Consider the following 19,884-nt stretch of genomic DNA (forward strand, 5'->3'; position numbering starts at 1 on the left):
ATCAACATATAATTGGATAAACAAAATGCGGTACATACGTGCAGTGGGATACTTCTCGATAAGTAGGAAAAATGAAGTTTTGATGCATCTAACAAACCTTATAGATAGAGCCTTATAACATTTTATATCATATCAAGACACAAGTTTCTACTGACAGAGACATGGTGGCATGGTGTGTTACGTGTTATGCTGCACATAAAAGTCAGGCGGGTCTTCTTGCTTCATAAAGATTGACAGCCTCAGAAATATGGTCGAGGGTGGCTATTAGTCACAGTCAACTCCAGGAAAGTGGGTCTGAGCTTTGGTTCTCTCATATGGAAGGTGAGAATTCTTCCAGTGAAGAATTACAAGTTATCTCTAGCCTATCTGTGGATACTTCAGGTGGTTGGGTGTTTGTTGATGTTCAAACAGCAAGAACAGAATATAATACCATATTACTTTGGAATGTAAAGCTAATGACATCTGGGAGGGGTGTGTGTGCTCCTCTTGGGTCACAGTCAAGGTGGATTTGTCTACACATGCAGAGCAGATGAAAAGGCACCTCAGACCAAGCCAAGGTCCCTGTTGAGCAGTGGAGAAATCTAGAGCTCTCTCTTGGGTTGACCTGAGACTCTGGGACTGATGTCTCAGATCCCTGATCTACCCCACTTGAAGATCATGAGCTTGGATTCATTGACTTTAGACGTAGCCCAACAACAGCATCTTATGAGTCTGCATTGTTTTGAGAGGGCTTCATTTGCAGGTAGAGATCTGAGATTGTTCTTGAAGGCTATAGAGTCTGCAGGAAGATCATCTCGGCTTTCCAGTTACTCACCTAGTGTGGTGCTGAAACAGCAGATATGTCCTTCAGCTTTTGCTTTGTTTTAAATTCACATCAAGTTACACTTGGGTATTTTGGCCAAGAGACTGGAGGAGTTCCATATTTTTCCCATTTTTTAAAAAAAGTGATCCACCAGAGTGCTGATATTATCAAATAATATCATTAATATCATGCACAAGTAAAAGCTTGCTGAAAGTAGTTTTAAATGGCCAGAATGGTACATTGATAGGGAACTTCCAGAAATTCAACATGGACTCAGAAGAAGCCATTGGAAGATGGGATATAACATGGCTGATGTCAGAGGATCTTGGTTGAAAATAGAAAATGCCAGAAAGATATCTACTTGTGTTTTATGGACTACACAAAGGTATTTTATTGTGTTGTTATTGTTGCTAAGTGCCATTGAGTCGCAGGTGGCCCATAGCGACCCTATGAAGGAAAGTCCTCAACACTTGTGTGTCTTTCATCCTCTCTCCAGGTTCATAGAGTTTCCAGAGGCAAGCGATTATGGAAGTGGATGCCACTCTTGCTTCCAAGCTTGTTTTAATAGGGGAGCTCTACCCTACACTGTCCGCCATGGGTAACCAACCATTAATGCCTTTGACACATCAGTGTCACAGTGTTCAGCCTCACAGCAACCACAAGTTACCTCTGTACGGCAAGTGGACACACCAAGGCTATATGACCTAGAGGAATGTCTGAACAAAACCAATGAAAGACAGGTCCAAGGTCTGCGGATTAAAAGTAACCCACCTTTGGCTTGGTGGCATTGCTTTCTGTCCACTGGGCCAGCTGATCTCTCTCTATGTTGATGTTATTGTGTAGAATCTAACAAATTGTGGGTAACATTGAGAGGAATGAGAATTCTACTTAATTGTGCTCATGCAAAACCTATACAAAGACCAAGAAGCTGTTGTCCATTGTCCAAAAAAACAAGGGAACACCGCATGGTGTAAAATCAGAAGAAGTGTCTCCATGCCTTTTCAGTCTGTATGCTGAGCATATCATCAGAGAAGCTGTACTTAGAAGGATGTGCCCCCAAGACTGATGGAAGATTCATCAACAAGCTGCATTATGCAGATGACACAGGCCTGCTTGTAGATAGTAAAGGTGATTTGAAGCATTTGCCACAGAAAATCAAAGTTTATGGCCTTTAATATGGTATTCCTTCTGAGGAGCCGCTGAGTAGGTTAAAAGGACCCACCTTTTCGACAGCAGCCAACACTTAACCATTGTGCCGTCAGGACTCCTTATAAGGTGGTGTTGGTGTCGTGTGTCATCAAGTTGTAGCCAACTCATAGCTGACTCTCCGTGGGTTTTCAGAACAGTAAATTGCATGGAAGGAGACTGCCCATCCTTTCCTGAGGAGAAGGTTGTGGATTTGAACCATGTGCCTTTGGGATTGCAGCCCAGCTTCTTACCACTGTACCACCAGAGCTCTCTTATAAAGTAGTAGTAGTAGAAGTAGTTGCTGTTGTTGTTGTTGTGTACTGTAGAGTCAGAACTGACTCTTAGCTGACCTTTAGGCAAGTTTTCAGAGGCAATTATGGGATTTCTTCATGGGAGGAAATTTTCCACCCTTCTCCTGCGGAGCAGCTGGTGACCTCGAACCAAGTGCTTTTGATATTACAGCGCAACTTCTTGCCACTAGACCACCAGAGCTCCCAGAGATTCTTAATGTAAAGTATTAAGAGTCTTGAAATCGAGATAGAATAGAAAATGAGGGCAGCGAAGCAAGAAACCACATAAGAGATAAACTCGAGGGAGTGCTTCATAGATTTGGTATTTGGGACACTCAGCTGCTGATTCACTCTTCCACTTTGTGTTTTCAACTGATTGGAAAACTGCTAATGAGTGTGTTTACATTTCCTGCAGTTGTTTTACTCCAGCTCCAGACCAGCTGGGGAGAAGGATTTGTTCTCTCTCCAAGGCCCTTGTCTCTCTCTCCCTCTCCCAGCTGCCAGCGGCTCCCTTGCCAAAAGCTCTCCTCTCCCCTCTTGTCTCACCAACCTTCTCCCTGGGGTCTTCTCATGCTCTGTGCTGGCCTGCTGGCCCACCACATGTTTCTCATCGCCTACCTCTACTCCTCTCTCCCCCTTTTGCTGTTATTCCTTTTGTTTGAGGGGCGATAAGGGGCAGGAATGGCCTTGGGTTTGTGCCCTTCCACAGTGCTACAGAGCTGGGAGCAGGCCCAGATTGCATTTGGGTTGATCTGTTTCCATGCTGAGGTCAAAAGTCCTTGTGGGACAAACAGTTCTTTAAGATGCAGTCACTTCTGATGTGCATCTCTCAAGCTAGTCTCCTCTCTCAGCCTGGTCTCTGCCCTCGGCACCTCAGTCCAATCTCACGGGCTCTGCTCTGTCTTTTTGATGACAGTGTCTCAAGCTCACATCACCAGGTTTTCTGTAGCTCCAGACTGGAACTGTCGTTTACTTAAAATGGTCCTTTGAACCCACTCATATTAGCATCAGCTGAAGATGTGTACTATCTTGTCTGATGTACTTGTTTGGTTTTTTTCTAATGAATTAAAAAGTAAATGCCAAACTGTTAAAAACCCAAGACCAAAATAATTTTTAAAAAAATAAATAAAACCTATTGCTGTCTAGTTGGTTCAAAGTCCTAGAGACCATACAAAAGATTACCTGCCCCTTAGGGTTTTCCAGGGAGCTCTGGTGGCCTAGTGGTAAGGAGCTGTGATGTCATACCAAAGGTATGCACAGTTCGAATCCACCAGTTGTTCTGCAGGAGCAATATGGAGAGTCTCCTCTCAGGCAGTTTACTGCCTCCGAAAGTCCACTGGAGGGTCAGCTATGAGGCAATTCTGACTTGACGATACATAACAATAACAACAACAGTAGGAGTCCCAAATCTTTCGAGAATCAGACCAGCACACCTTCCTTTCATGGATTTGCTGACAGGTTCAAATCACTGGCATTTTTGTCATCATCCAAATGCTTAACCACTGCATCACCAGGGATCCTTAACGATTACGAATCAGTCAAGTCCATTAATCCTTATGCATACTTCTAAGGATATGTGGATTCCTCCCTTCCTAGCCCACCCAAAGTCCCTTCCTGAGTGTGTTCCTGAGTTACTGGACATCTGTGAGTTCTCTGTAGAATGGTAATTCACACGGTCTTCTTCCAGTCCCATTGCTGTTGGAGTTTATTTAGAGCGGGAGATGATTTTGTTGCACCAGATCTGCCTGAAGCAAAACAAACCAATTCTTTAGCATGGTGACTGCGTGTGTGCAGGGCGGAACCATACTCCATAGGGTTCAGAAGCTGATCTTTCAGAAAATGGTTTCCAGATCTTCACAGGTACCTCTGGGTGAATTGGTCCCACCCTTGGATTCTACCAGGTCTGTCTTGACTGGCACAATAATATTCGTTGAATATAGAAATGGCATGAAAATTTTGACTTCCCTCATCAGGGCAGTTTTAAAGTCCAAGTACAAACTTCTGCAAATCGCATCATCCCCTACCCCTTCTTCTCTCCTTCTTGCTTTCCTTTCTCCAACCCTCCTGTTAGGGTCAAAGTTAGGTGCTAGCCAATGAGAGGCAAGGGTGAGAGAAGCAGGGCCTACTCGGTCAGAGCTGAGGAGCCATCACCCTCCCAGGTTTCCTGTTCCTGGTGCGTAAGTGACATAAAAAACAATGGACCAGAATGGAGCTTGTCCCCCATTGGCAGAGTCACCCCAAAGGAATGGAGAGATCGGAATCAGATCAGCTAGTGGTGTAATATTGACTTGTTTTAAAACCAACTTATAAATGCCGTCAAGTAGAAGCACCATGTACTCTTTAAAATATGGCATTATTGAAGAAATAAAGTACATTTGAAATCTTTAAAGAAAAAAAAATGAGCCGGCACCACCCTACATTAAGGTTCACAGTACGTAGGAAAAGGCCTTTTTCCTTCCCTCTCTACCTTAGAAAAAGACAGTTCATCCAGGTCTTGGGGAATTGTTTCCTCTAATAAAGCTATTCTTATTTTCATTTTAATTTCTACCTCTTCATCTTTCCTTTTAACCACATACTCTAATAAAGTCTGAAACCATGCTGGGATGATTCTTTCTAGTCCAGGATTATTTCCAAGCCTGACATTACTAGAGGATCCATCCAGGACCAATTTTTCTATTGTCTTCTCCTTGACTCAATTCTTTGTCCAGGCAACAAAGGCTGACCTGGGTATTTACTGCATGTAACACTCCCTACCTCCTTTTAAGCCTTCCCTTCTTCTATCTTCCTTCTTCTGCTCTACAACTCCTTCCATTTACCCTTTATTTAAAAAGAAAAAAAAAGGTTACAACGTTGAGATCTGACTTTCAAGTTCACATTTTAAAGATAACTTTGAATAGCCCGCTCACAGAGTTGAGCAGGAGAGTGTGGGCTTTTGTCAGAGACCCTCTATTGACTCTGTGAGTTGAAACAGTTTAGACTCCACATAAAATATGTGTTGTTTACCCAGGCTCTTCATGCTCTGCATACTGTTACAGTCCTTGAAGAGCTTGTCAGTGACAAGTAAGATAAATGAATGAAGAGGACTTTACAAGTGTTTAAAAGCTAAGTATAGCATGTGCTGCCCACTACTTAATTAAACAGACCTGCGTTTAACTAAGTAACTCTGTGGTAGAAACGTCTAGGACCTTCCCCCCATCCCCAGGTCCCATCACCTCCAGAAGGGCTCAGGATGCTGGAAATTCCTTGGTCATCTGTAGTTGCTAAAGTCTTAGCCTAGAATCAAAACTGTCTCCTTCCTTGAAGCTTTAGGAGTGTGGGTCTAAATAATGACTTTTGAATTTATATTAGAGTTGACCAGAAATGCAGACTTCCTGGAGGCTCAGGCAATTCCTTGGGGGCTTAGTCAGAATTTTGTGTCTCAGTTTTTCCTTTCCTTAGAGTACTTTCAAATCCGGGGTGGGCTGCTTTTCTTTAAAAGCTCTGGATGGAGGTAGTGTCAAATCAGAGCCTATCTCCAGTTCAATCTTGGTTTTTATGGTGCGGTCAGTCTTCTGAGAGCTACACAATAGGGTACAGGGATAATAGATAGATAGATAGATAGATAGATAGATAGATAGATAGATAGATAGATAGATAGATAGTAGATAGATAGACGATCACTCTTCTGAGAGCTACACCATAGGGACAGTGATTATATATAGGAGGTTATATATATGCACATATATACATACATATATATTATATATATGTAATATATACACATTATATATATACTATATACACATTATATATACTATATACACATTATATATATAATATATACACTATATATATACACACTATATATACACTATATGTATGTATACACACACACACACATATAATTGGAGGTTCTGGATACAGAGACCCAGATCTACTAACGTGTGATTTTTCTAAGCTTTCCTCATCTGTTAAGCAGAGTTATTATTTATTTAGGGGTTATGTGTATTTGAAGTACTCTTGATTTTTACAGATTTCTACCACACTGTAGAATATTTTTCATTCCACCTCCCTGAAAAATCTGGCAGACTGACTGGAAGAGATCTGTATTTGTTCCCATTCCCAAGAAAGGTGATCTAACAGAATGTGGAAATTAGTAAACAATATCATTACTATCACATGCACACAAAATATAGCTGAAAATCATTCAAAACGGCTAGAACTGTACATAGACAGAAAGCTGTCAGAAGTTCAAGCTAGGTTTAAAAGAGGTCATGGCACCAGGGATATCATTACTGATGTCAGGTGTATCCTAGCTGAGCAGAGAATAACAGAAAAATGTCTGGTTTTGCTTTGACTATGCAAAGGCATTTGTCTGTGTGGATTATAACAATTTATGGCTAACATAAATAAGAATGGGAATCCTAGAACACTTAAATGTGCTCATGTGAAACTTATACCTAGACCAAGAAGCTGTTGGGCAAACAGCCTGAGACCACATTCTTTTTTTATATAGTCCAGCTTTTAAATTATTTTCTCAGTATACAGATAGAAACTTAAAAAAAACCCAAAAGCCAAACTCATTGCCCTCTCATCAGAACCCACTGTTAGCTGACTCTTCAGGGAAGTTTTGAGGCTGTGAATCACACAGAAGAAGTTTGCAGATCTTTCTTCCAGGAATAACTGATTGAATAGGTGCAGAAAAAAATACAACCCTGACACACACCTTTCCTGATTTTTAAATCATGCACTATTCAATAGATGGATTGCACTGGACAATTTGATCAGGGACCTCTCCAGAGTACTGAAAAGCAAAGATATCAGTCTAGAGACCAAGATGCACCTGATTCAGGCCATGGTCTTCGCAATTACTTGCTATGCATCAGAAAGCTGGACAATGACTAAGGATGACAGAAGAAGAATAGATACCTTTGAGCTGTGGTGCTGGAGAAGAGAAGAGTATTGAACATATTATGGACCACCAAGTAAACAAACAAGTTTGTCTTACAGAGGGTGAAACCAAGTTTTTTCTTGGATGCTAGGATTTGGAAGCTCCATCTCACATTCTTTGGGCACATGACTAAGAGGGACTGGTCATTGGAGAAGGAAATCATGCTCGGAAGGATGAAGGGACAGTGGAGGAAAGGAAGACCCCAGATGAGATGGATTGACATAGTAAGTGGGGTAATGGGGGTAGATGTGTTGGAATCAGTAACACTGGTTCAGGATAGGGCTGTTGTACACAGGGTTGCTATGAGTTGCAGGTAACAGCAACATAATAACAGCACATAACAATAGTAGTATTCCCTTGTCTGTTTGAACAACTGCTTCTTGGTCTATGTATAGATTTTGAATAAGCACAATTACATGATCTGGTATTTCATCCTTCTCAATGTTAGCAGTAATTTGTTTTGATCCACAGAGTCAAACACCTTTGAATAGTCAATAGAACACATGCAAACATCTTTCCGGTGTTCTCTGATTTCAGCCAAGATCGATTTGACATCAACATCTCTCATATATCATGGCCTCTTCTGAGTCCAGCTTGACTTTCTGACAATTTCTTATTGATATACTGTTCCAGTCTATTAGTATAATTATGTATAAAGTAGCCCCATGTCACAGTACCAGTCTAATTTCTGCCTCCATTAATTAAGCTTGTCGTGAGAACTCTTTTCTTTCTGGATAATTTTTTGTCCACGGACTGCATTTACTGAGAAAGAAAAGCAAAGCTAATATTCCTAGAGATATCCAGAGCCCTTTAGGTTTCTGGAGTGGCGACAGGAAGGAATTTACCAGAATCATTTCCTTCTTCTGCTTTTAGCAGGGGTGAAAAGGAAGATGAAAAGTTGTACAGATTTCACCATAAAGAATGAGCACTGTAGACCAGCATCTTTCCATGTGGGACTTGGTTTCTGCTAAAGACTTCCTTCCCTCGACTGCCCCATGTTATAGAGTCAGGAACTGAGACTCAGGCACAGATGCTTCCTGGTGGGCAGAATGGAGTAAGTACCAGGCCTGCATTACTTTCCTGATAAGATGAGTCCGTCATGCTAGGTGCTGACCTACCCGTGGAGAGCAGCCTATAGTCATATGCATGTCAGCCTTCCATAAAGCTAGGTGCAACATACACCAGTCTTTCAACAATGCCTTTAGCTGGAGTTCTTGGGACAAATGGGAGGGGGGAAATCATAAGTCCAACACTCCTTCCAAAATGCCCCAATTTGATAAGGTCTAATAAGAAAGAAGACTGTTTCAGCTACCTCAAACCATTTCCTACTCTCCCCACGTAAAGATGGGCACTCTCCTCCTGTGCAGCTAATTACCTCTGAAAACCTACTAGGGTTTCCTTCTATGGGTCGCTTCGACTTGATGGTGCACAGCAATAACAACTCTATAAACAAAGAAAGGACTTGGTCCTCTCCTACCTGGTTCCTTCTAGGCCAAGGATTCCCATCCCCAATGCTGTTAACATTTTGGGGTGAATAACTCTTTGTTGTGGCAGACATTGCATTGAGGATGTTGGATGGCATCCTTGGCTTTAGCCCCCTGGGTTCCTGTAGCAACCCCCTTTCAGTGCTAACTAAAAATGTACCAAGAGGACTCTGAGCTTTTGTTTCCTGATAAAGATAGCTCCTTCTTCCTCCTCCTCCTTCTTCTTCCTTCATCTTCCTCCTTCTACTTCTTCCTCCTTCTTTTTATTCCTCCTTCTTTTCCTTTTTCTTCCTCCTTCTTTTTCCTCCTCCTTCCTTCTTTCTTCTTCTTATCACTTGAAAACAACTCAACTCATAGCTGTCAATTCAGAACTGCCTTGGGGCTGACCATCCAGTGGGGTGGTGAGGCTGTGAATTGTACAGGAGGAAATTGCTCATCTTCTCCCCCCAGAGCTGCTCAGTGCTGTATTCTGTGTGATAGATGCTTCCTGAATAGGCCAGTGGCTAGCTCTGACCCTGTATCTGTCTGTAGGTATAAGAAATGCTCCTAAGGACATGGCCTCATGTCAAGCTTTTGCTTATGACTTGACTGGCAGTTACCCAGTCCAGACACTTTAGGACGAAAAGCAATTCATTTCTATTGATAGAGATGTACAACTTTTCTAGACTTAGCTCTTGAGAGACTTTCTCCCATGGGGGTCCTCTTTGATCTTTACTCCTGTAGGCAAGGACATTGGCGATGCCCTTAGTGTGTCCCAACTGCCTTTGCTGTTAATAATTCTGCTTCTTCTCTGTGTGCACACCAACACACACATGGGCACACATACCTTCACACCACACAACATCTTAGGTTCCAGTACCAGTCATCAACCTGTGTTTTGTTTTCTTTCAGGTTAATTAGAAGACAAGCTTATTTTGAGCTCTACCCAAAACGGTTCTTATTTATTTGTTCCCGTGGCTAAGCCAACTTTCAAGTCTTGTTTCAAAAGCAGCTGACCCAAGCAGAAGCAGTCTTAGATGATGCTGCTACCCTCAGCTGGAAGGGGTCTCTCCTGCCTCTGGAAGGGGTCTCTCTTGCCTCTAGACACCTGCATAAAACCATGCTCTCTGCGCTCCTGCTCCCTATTCTGTATTGTCTTCTAGTCAGTTGATCTTCTAATGCCTCATTTTGCCTTTAGCTTTGCTTCGTCCTCTGCACGCTGCCTGAAACTTTATTCTTCTCATGCTAGGATGAGCACCATAGGGCTGTCTGGGGTAAGAAATCCAGCTCTCATCGCTCTTCTGCATTCGCTGAGTGACCACGGACTTTGTTTTCCCATCTGACAAAGGAAACATATAAGAATGGCTGCCTTAAAATGGAGTAAAGAAGAGTGTGGTGATCAAATGCTTTTTCCAGTACAAGTGAACTTGTTACGGTTGCTGATGTTCAGTAACTATTTAATGAGCTTGAGCACCATGTCCATAGTAAGAGACTTGATTGACTCTTACACCTATATGTCCCTTCAACACAATACATTCCTCTAATAACTGCTTTATACGTCTTGCTTTGTTTGTCCTCCAAGGGTGACCTCAGTGTTGACGTCCCTATTCTACCAGATTATGATTCATTCTTGTTCAAGCCCAGGGGACATTCAGAAAATCTCTGCCCTCCTCATTGGCCCATTGTTGTCTAGTTTCTTCATCTTTTTACACAAAGAACTGTTCATATTGCTCAGGTTCTGTAGAAATAAGACCAGTAGAAGAGTTCTGGAATGTTTCATATTTCACTGGTGGGAAAGAGGGAGAAAAGGAACCCTGATAGAAGAAAATGTAATTGCTATTGTATGGTATTATCTCCATATCCAATAGCAATAAGTCTTATTATATTTTTTCTTATTCAAACCATATTCATGAAGGTTTTATTGTTAACTTGATCCAGATGACTGATCAAAGCAAAGTTTGTTATTGCCACCTTGCTAAAATATTTTTAAAGGCAGTTTTAATATTGCATTTTTATAGCTACATATTGCCATTAAGCTATTGAGTCTATTACTAGTCAATCAAGGATTTTCTTTTCTTTCTTTCTTTCATTTTTTTCCCGAAGAGCTCTTTGGATAAACCCTTCAGAAATGTCAAAAGAGATGGATTATCTGGCACCTTTTCACAGATGGTGTTCATCAGGGATTTTAGTTAATGGCTAAAGTTTCAGTTTTCCCTGGTTGACTTTGGGGACTAAAAAGAATGTGAATCTAGCAGAGGCAACTGACTATGTCTTTGGGCAAACTCTGCTCTACTAAATGCTACAAGATAGTAAGGAAATGAACCCCATAGCACCCCATTACTCTTTCTTTTTAATGGGCTAAGTATTGGAAAAGGTGGTGGGATATTTCACAGGATCCAACTTGCATGAATGTTTCTGGGAAAACTGTGTTTTTCTCACCAGCCTCTATAATGTGCATTTCTTATACCCACCCCACCCCCAACTCCTAAGAATAACAGTAATACCAAACAAAACACAAAAACAAATACGCAGCAAAGAGATTTACACTGTCACATGGAAATTTACATGCTCAGTGGTCAATTATCTGCTCTCGTGTCATTTTCTCCACCTGATCCCAGTGACTTCAAGTAGCCCATCCACTTTCATTCATTCATTCATGCATTCATTCAACACAGATTTACTATTTACTTTTAGTAACTCGGGTACAAATATTTGCTTACTTTTGACTCTGTGTTGTGTGATGAGTATACAGGTAACCTGGGCATTGCTGCTGCTTCTTTTTTTTTAAAAAAAAAAAGTTCACAGTACACATATTTATTTAGTTCATACAGTTAAAATGTTAAGGCTCAAAGAAGAAACAAAGTAACTTAGAATGTCCAGGAAAACCTTTTTTATTATTTTTTGTACTAGTTTATTTATAAAATCATAATACAATTTTAAACAAATTCTTTCCAGTTCCCTCACCCCCGCACCCATCAGATTGTACAATCCAATGATGAATCCCCTCTTCCTCCTTTACATCCACATCCCTCTGCTTCCAGTCTCTCCCACCCCTTCAGGATCCTTATATTCATTCTACAATAATGGTCTTATACAGTATTTATCCTTGTGGGATAATGCATAATGCTCTCCAGTCCCTCCCAAGTTAGGTAATAACTTACAAAGTTACTGCTCCTGCGTGCTGCATAGTACTCCATTGTGTGAATGTACCATAATTCCTCAATCCATTCATTTGTGATTGGTAGGCATTGCTTCTTTTGAGGGGTTTGCAACCTTGTGGAGAACAAAGCTATGTAAACTAAGTAAATACACAATTTAGTAGTATTAATTGAAGTGAACAAATATGTCTGGCTTGGAGAGGATAAAACCAAGTTTTTCCCTGGAGGCTAAGATTTTGAAGCTCAGTCTCACGTACTTTGGGCATGTGGCCAGGAGGGACCACTCCTTGGAGAAGGACATCATGCTTGGAAGGGTGGAGGGACAGCACCGGAGAGGAAGACCCCAGATGAGACAGATTAATACAGTAACTGGGACAATGAGGGTAGGGTGTTGGAGTCGTTGAGACTGTCTCAGGACAGGGCAGGATTCAGAGCTGTTGTACATAGGGTGGTCGCTATGAGTCACAGGTGACACGATGGCACATGACAACAAGAGTTGAAGTGAACACTATGATTACAGTTAGAAGCAGGTGCAGGGCTCTGTGGAAGACTGGAAGAGCACTCCATCCATTCTGGCATGGGCTTACAGCAGGCATTTCTGGAGGCTGAGGTTAAAGCTAAAGCCAGAAAAACTGAGTGCAACTCAGAGAAGGTGTAAAGGAGGAAAGGTAGGACAGGAAACGTGGAGCACATGTGCCAAGGCATAGATGTGAGAGGTGACACCTCATAGAACCCATCCAGGAACAGCCATGTCTAGGAGCAGGGACTTTTTTTCTTGAGAACAGTGGGAGGCCAGAGAGTTTACAGGGAACCTGAAGCCATGCTGGCTGGGGAATGCCTGCCGTGGGAGGTAAGACCAAGGCAGAAATAAGGTGGCACCTGGAGGAAGTAGTAAGGGAAGTCTGATTAGATTTGTTTCAGCAGTTCTGACATACTATTGGAAAAGGAACATAACACGATTTGCCAGAGGCAAAAGTGTCACTTCAACAGCTTGGTCGACCCTGCAAAAGAAATGAGAGTGGGCTTCCATGAGCGCGTGATTTCCCAAGTGCCGCCTTGTGGACAGACATCACTCTTCAACTCATATATTAGTCTTCCTGTGATTTAGTTACAAGCACTCAGAAGATTTACTGTTTAATACGTGTGCTGCAGCCCCTCACGTGTCCGATGGCTACAGGGATATGACCCATACCTCATGGAATCACCTGTTTGACATGTCTGGAATTATTTGAACAAATAGTATCCCTGTCCCAATTTTTCTGCGCCTTGCCCTCCATTGTCTTTAGAAAGTATCGCTCATGGCCCCCTCTCCGCCCAGAGCATTCCTTGTGTGTGAGGATGGAGTGAGGATAGGTGGGGTAGATTTAAAACAACAAAAAGCTAAGTGATCCCTTTTAAACTTGACAAGTAAAAGCGCAGGACTGGTCAAACCCTTCTCTAGAAAGCTAGCAGCCAGCCTGTAAGGACTCGGTCACAGTTTAGGGAATATGTTACAAGCAAGATAAATAAAAATGGTTTCGGGTATCAGACCGAGCTCTCATTTTTCATCTCCATTTCACACTCTTCTCTTCCAGCCCAGACTAATCAAAAGAAGCCTCTTCCGCTCACAATCGCTCTGTGTACATTTCCCCCAGATCTGGTATTCACATGAGCAACGGGGTTTATTTATACTTCAGCACCAAATTGGAAAGATGACATCATTCATTTACAGTCTTTATCCCGTGACATGCCTAGTCCCCCAACACCTCATTGCAGCAGACACATTTAGGAGTGCTTATAGCATCTTGTTTAGCTTGTGCATTCCAGTGGGGGATACAGTTCAAAGGTAGGGAACCTCAGGCTTGTTGCTGGTAAGAAAATAATCTCATAAAGTCACAAGAGTTTCCCCACAGGATCGGGACCTGATGATGTTTACAATAGTGGAGTTATTAGTTGTTCGTTTAGACCCCATCGTTCATTCTTGTTATTTCCTGACAATGGCAGAGCTGTCCTCAAAATTCTCTCTCAAGAAACGATTCCAGATTTCTTATTAGTTCACAACTTTGAGAGGACAGACTCCTGACAATATAAATGGAACCTGAAGTGTGAATGCTAAATTTGAGAATCTTGTGTTTGAGGGCTGGCAAATGAGGGGGACCTCCATACTTGCTCTGCAATAGCTCACCTGACCTGCTCTTTCTCACCAGAAATAACTTGTCCATTGGGCCTTCTGACATTTTAAGTGGACAAGTGAAGGATGGAAATGCTATCAGCTGCGAAAGGTTGCCTGGAACTCTTTATTTTTTTTCCCCTCCCCATTTTTAAGTGGATCTTTCTCTCTCATTTTATGGTTTTTATCCATCGACATGCAATTTCTTTTTTACATCCACTCTGGGGCCTTTCAAATATTGTGCACGTTTGAAAACAACAAAGTGAATAAATCATGAGGCATCCTGTGGCAGGTAGAACTGGGATGGGAGGAGTTCCCAAAGCCTAGCAGAACTAGAGCGTTTACGGGAGAGCCCTCCCTTCTGTCTGTTCAGCTGTCTGCCAAGCAGAGTGGCGAAGAGAAAAGCCCAGAGAATTGGATGATCCAGAAATCCTCCAAGTGCTGTCTCGGGGTGGGGGTGGGGGAACCCAACCCTCTTGGGGGTGAAATCTCTGCTTTAATTATCCAGCAGCCAAATGAGAATTGTTTCAGTTCCTCCAGGGAATATTTTGAGGCTGAATTAAGATTTCATATGAAAAAATGCTGTAACTATGCACTACATTGGGTCCAGAATTCTCTTTCTTATCAGAGGGTTGTTTGTATTACATCATAAAACTCCAACTGGTTGGACATTTTCCCAGCCCCTCCTTTCTGGCTCCGTTTAAAACCTGATAGCTTTTTTGTCTATCCAACCACTGAGAGGATTGTTAGGGCAGCTTGCATGCTGTCCTTGACACCCGGTGACCTTCTCTGGTTGAAAACAAGCGTGTAGCTCATCACTGAGAAGGCAGCATCCCTTAAAATCATGTCCTTTTCATGTTTCCATTAATTCCGTCCCGGCAGCACATCCATTATCTACTCGGTCACCTGCTGGCTTCTGGGGAGAAGGAGGTGAAGGGAATGCCACCTACCTTCAGGAGGTCAAGGGCTGCAGCTGGATGGACTGATCAATCCCTGGTTCTAGAACAGTGATAAGCAGGAGACACGTATCATTTAGCCTCAGGGAAAAACACCTGGAGAAAAATGCTAAGTTAGCCAGCACAGAGGTTGGAAGCAAAGAAAAGGGATGAGTAAGCCATCATTACAGAGGGAGGTCCCAAGAGGAGAAATTTCTCATATCAAATGATAGAAGTATTTATAGCAATATCAATATTAAACGTTTACTGGGAGCACTTGACATGCCATTGGGATTGCACTTGAAAGTCATCGTAGCACTTGCCCTTTATGGCAGTCCTGGGGAGAGGTGCTCTTATACCCATTTTAGAGTTGAGCAAATTGAGGCATAGAAATAGTTAGCTTGTCCAAGGACTGGATCAGGGGCTTCAGTGTGGGTAATTATCCCTTAAACCCACATTGGTTGCCTCTATATTTGACTTTCTGAGCTGGGTTTGTTTGGGTTTTGTTGGTTTATCTGCCTTTTTCTATGATCTCTCTATATTATTCTAGATCCTGGAATCCTGCTAGGTCAGTTTTTACCTTTTCCATTTCTTGCTTTAGAGAATAAAACTATATTATTCTGTGTCCCACCTAGCCACCCCACTGAAGTATACCTGTGGTCCCTGATGTCCACGTGGGGCAAGCATCAGAGGGAATAAATTCAAATGGTCGAATATTTTCCATGGACTTTGCTTTTCTAATTATTATTTTAGACCCGATTTCCCCAAAGAACAATATGAATTAAAATGGTCCGCAGAGAGCCCATTCCTTAGAAGGCATCGTAGCACCAGCCCATCTGCACTGGTATATTTTTTTTCTGCAACTTGTAGTGGACTCCACTGGCTTGTGTCTCGAGGCGATGGTGTGTCCACAGTTCTGTGTCTCTGTCCAGCCTTCTGCCACCTTCCCATCTATGGCCTTCTGCTCTGTCTCGCTCTAGAGCATAGGCAGTGTGTTGTTACAGGCTTAGTGTGGAAACTATGGGATGGCTTAAGAAGGTAAAGCAGAGTACTTTGTGATCTGCAAATCCCCCCTTAAATCGTGAGGTCAAAGTCCATTCACAACCACAAATGTAGGTCCAAGAATAGAGTTCATTTGAGGATGCAACACTGCTTCTTTCATCAAAACTAACAACAATTCCAAAATCTCTGTAGATGTTCATTGAAATGAAAAATAAATAAATTAAAATAATTTAAAAACAAACAAAAAAACTAATGACACAAGGCGTCCTTGATTCCATTTCAATTTGACCAAAGAGAATTCCTTTTAGATGAGCAACAGAGCCCTGTAGGTGCCAGTGACTCTACCCTGAGCCTCTGCGGCTAGTCTTCTAGCTCTCTGACGGACTCTTCCCCCGTTTTGCCTCCGCACAGACCCAGAACCGGATGAAGCTGATGGCAGATAACTACGACGAGGACCATCACCACCACCACCATCATCACCACCACCACCACCGCTCTCCAGGGAGGTCGCAGCATTCCAACCATAGGCCCTCTCCAGACCAGGTCAGTTTCTTCCCCACTTCCCGCCAGGACCCTTTTTACCCACTGGATATTTTAAGATAAAATAAATAATCCTCGAGAAATAATAAACAGCATAAAGTGATACGTTCTTTGAACTGAAACTAATAGCTTTGGTATTTATTTCCATCACTCAAGGAATCTAAATGTTTTTCTTTCTCCTTCCTCTTTAAGGTTTTGTCTTTTCTTGTTTATGTTCTGTGCTTTCTTTCCTCTCTTCCTTCATAGATATGAGGTCTATCGCTGGCTCAGTTATCTATTGGGGGGCTCCTTTGGAATGTCTCTTTCAGTGTTTTAAGAGAGAGCACTTTGTTTCCATGAGCCTGGTGACCAGTAAGGCCTTGAGTTTGCTGAGCACTTTCCTAGCAAATTCCTCAGTGATCCAAATTAACTGTAGGGTCAAACAACGGAACCAGAACTGAGCTTTGCTTGCATTTTGATCAGTGACATCAAGGGATCTGGTTTATTTGATTTGCACCCCATCTCCCCCCAGGCCTGAGTAAAGCAAATGAAAAGGCGAACTGACAAAAGCAAAACCTAAACCCACACCGGGCTTCCAACGATGTTCATACCCACTCACCAACTGCAGAAACTATCTCATATTTAATGTAGAAACCCTTGAAGGAGAGTTTCATGGAAATGATCAATTGTGAAATTGAATGTATATTAGTATAACCATGTAGTCAATATTAGCATAAAAGAAGGGACATTTCTTCTTTTTAAAAAATTTTTATTTTGTAATGGTTTGCATACGAAGTTTGTATACATAGTGTGTTACATTATCCTTCTCTCATATTGTGGTGCATACAATCATTCACATTCACTGTGTTTTATAAAATTAATCACCATCGAACTATGCCCACTATTTCCCAATCTTTCCAGACCCCCACCTGATCTTTCCCATTTCCTTTACTCCCTCCCTCCACCGACCAAACTGTGTGACCCTGTGGTTTTCGCCCTGCCCACCCTCCTCCCTCTGCTCTCACCCCTCCCCACTTTGGGTCCCCATACATGCTTCTTCTTTTATGATACTATGACCCCATTTTTGTGTTTCTAGTGTAAATGACACAATACATTTTTAGGAGTGAAGTGTGGGGCATTAGATCATGGCGTAGCATAATCGGGGTAATGCAAATGCTTTTCTATGTATTGCTGGTTATATGAGGGAGATGGCTTGTTGAAATTACCCATATAGATGAGGGTAGGTTATTTGTTTATTGGGTGAAGGGTGCTCGTAAAGTCTTTGTTCAAGTGGTTCCATGGCCTTTCCACTTCCTCTCACTAGCATTCCAGTGTATTGAGAGACAAGGGTTCTAAGCTTTTTCACTTACCAGGTACACAAGTCCACGATGCCCTACTCAGTAGAACACAGTGTAAAAGGTGCTCCAGGAGCAGTATAGTGAGGTAACCCTGGTCAGGAGACTCTACAACTCCTAAGCTAGGCCCCACTGTGCTTGGAATCATTGTCCCTCAAAGACCCCCTAATTCTGCAGAAGGTCTTCATGCAGGATATTCAGCTCTCTGAAGCCAAGTGCAAAAAGGCCCTGACTTGTGTGTTCAGCACTCAGAAAATAAATCTTGGTTTAGGGAGCTGGAAAGTGACAAGAAATACTGATTTTCGTGCTATTTTTCTGTTAACCTGTGTTTTGGATTGGGTTTGGTTTTTATCCCTTCTGTTCTTACCCTCCCTCTCCTCCCTACACTCACCTGCCCTAGTGCCTAGCATCTTCCTCTTTATTCTCATCCATGGTCCCTTTGCTGTTTTGCATTTTTGCACGAGGGGTGGATGTGAGTTTTCTATGCTACAGATCCCACTGTACTCTAGTTATTTCTAAGAGCCACGCCTATGAGAAGACTGCCATCAGTGTTCTCACAGAAAGTAAGAGCACCATGGGGACAGGAAGAAGGATTTGAAGCCAGATTGGAAATATGGGCCACTCCCCAAGGACCTGCTGAAATAGCAAAATGGTTGGCCTCGGAAATACAGATGCTTATGTTCATTTATTCTGTTGAAGATGAGGCACCTAATAAAATATATCTGCCCTGTGAATATTTTCTCTAAATGTTGCCCTCTTGCTACTTTCCCTAGATCTGTCCTTACATTACCAGTGTGTCTGGCCCACTCTCTTGACCCTCTCCTGCTTGCCAATGACATTGGACTTTGTCATTATGCAGAACCAACTATTCAGTATGATACTCTTCCCAGAAGAGGGAGAATTCCTTGGGGAGCATCCACGTAGTAGGATGTCTGATAAACATTACTAAAGGTTACTATTAGAAAGATGATCTTCCGTGTTCATATCCTTCATCTCTATGAACACTCCAAGCAGCCCATGGACACAGATGCAAATAGTATCATTCTCTATCAATGAGAAAGCCAGGCCCCCAGAAGGGCTTGAACTGGCTATAAAGACTTCCTGCGAGTTATGAGTTTATCCCACTAATATTCTGAGCATATGTTTTGTGCCAACAAACTTACTACACACTGGGGGGAGCGAGATGGACCAGATACAACCTTTTCTTTCAATGAGTTTATAGAGGACGTGAAGCCAGGTCCTCACCTCCCTCATTCAGTTATTTGATGACCACTTAGATCATATCAATAAAAATGAGCCAGAGACAACTAGTTGGGACGTTATTAGGGAACATAAGGGCCCCACTCTGTAATAAGGGTTCACAGTGAAGGTGAACACCCTTGACCAAAGGATCGTTTTGAAGGTTTCAGCTGAAGTCTGGACTGCTCCCTTGCTGTGTTTTTTCAGTCGGAGGAGAGAGAGAAGGAAGAAGAGAACCATGGTATGAAATAAGCTTGACTCAGGTTATTGAGATGACCAGGCCCTGGGCAAGGAGCCCTTTCTTTCCCAGCATCCTGAGTCTAGGGCAGCATACCCTCCATGTACAGAAGACTTGGGATTTAGTTATCTCCAACAACTCATCAATATGTGCAGAGAAATAGGCCCCCAAGTGTAAACTAATAGCCATTGAAAAGCTAGAGAACGTCTTACCCAGTTGATCACAAATAGTATTGTGTACACACCAATACTAACATATACAAGGCGGGAAATTCTAAGACTGATTTGTAGACCTTCTTAAGAGGAAGTCTCAGCCTTATGTTAATGTATGACAATATGAGAGCCTGAATAATGTCAGTGTATCCCTTTTAAGTAAGTGGAGCTAAATGAGAGAAGTCTCTTTCAGGGATTCCTGCTTCCTTTCCTGTGAAACTTCCCTGGTCCTCAGAGATGAGCAACAATGCCTCCAGAAGGCTGTTATGTGTCTTCGAGCCAGAACCGACTCATAGCTGGCCCTCTAGAGGATTTTTCAGAGGCTGTAAATTGCACAGAAACTTATCCATCTCTCTGCCCTGGAGCAGCTGTTGGGTTCGATCCGCTTGGCTTTGGGTTGGCAG

General features: G+C 42.4%; 1 protein-coding gene across 1 annotated transcript in view; it reads left to right on the forward strand.

The window, feature by feature from the left end:
• ERC2 (ELKS/RAB6-interacting/CAST family member 2) overlaps positions 1 to 19,884 on the forward strand; it is a 1,171,987-nt gene that overhangs the window by 1,034,272 nt on the left and 117,831 nt on the right. Inside the window, exon 16 of the mRNA XM_006892220.1 lies at positions 16,329 to 16,460. Within this exon, the coding sequence (XP_006892282.1) occupies positions 16,329 to 16,460 (132 nt within the window). The remainder of the gene's footprint in view (positions 1 to 16,328; positions 16,461 to 19,884) is intronic.

This window comes from Elephantulus edwardii, unplaced genomic scaffold (genome assembly GCF_000299155.1).
Source record: "Elephantulus edwardii isolate Elephantulus edwardi_28Jun2011 unplaced genomic scaffold, EleEdw1.0 scaffold00113, whole genome shotgun sequence".
NCBI lineage: Eukaryota > Metazoa > Chordata > Mammalia > Macroscelidea > Macroscelididae > Elephantulus > Elephantulus edwardii.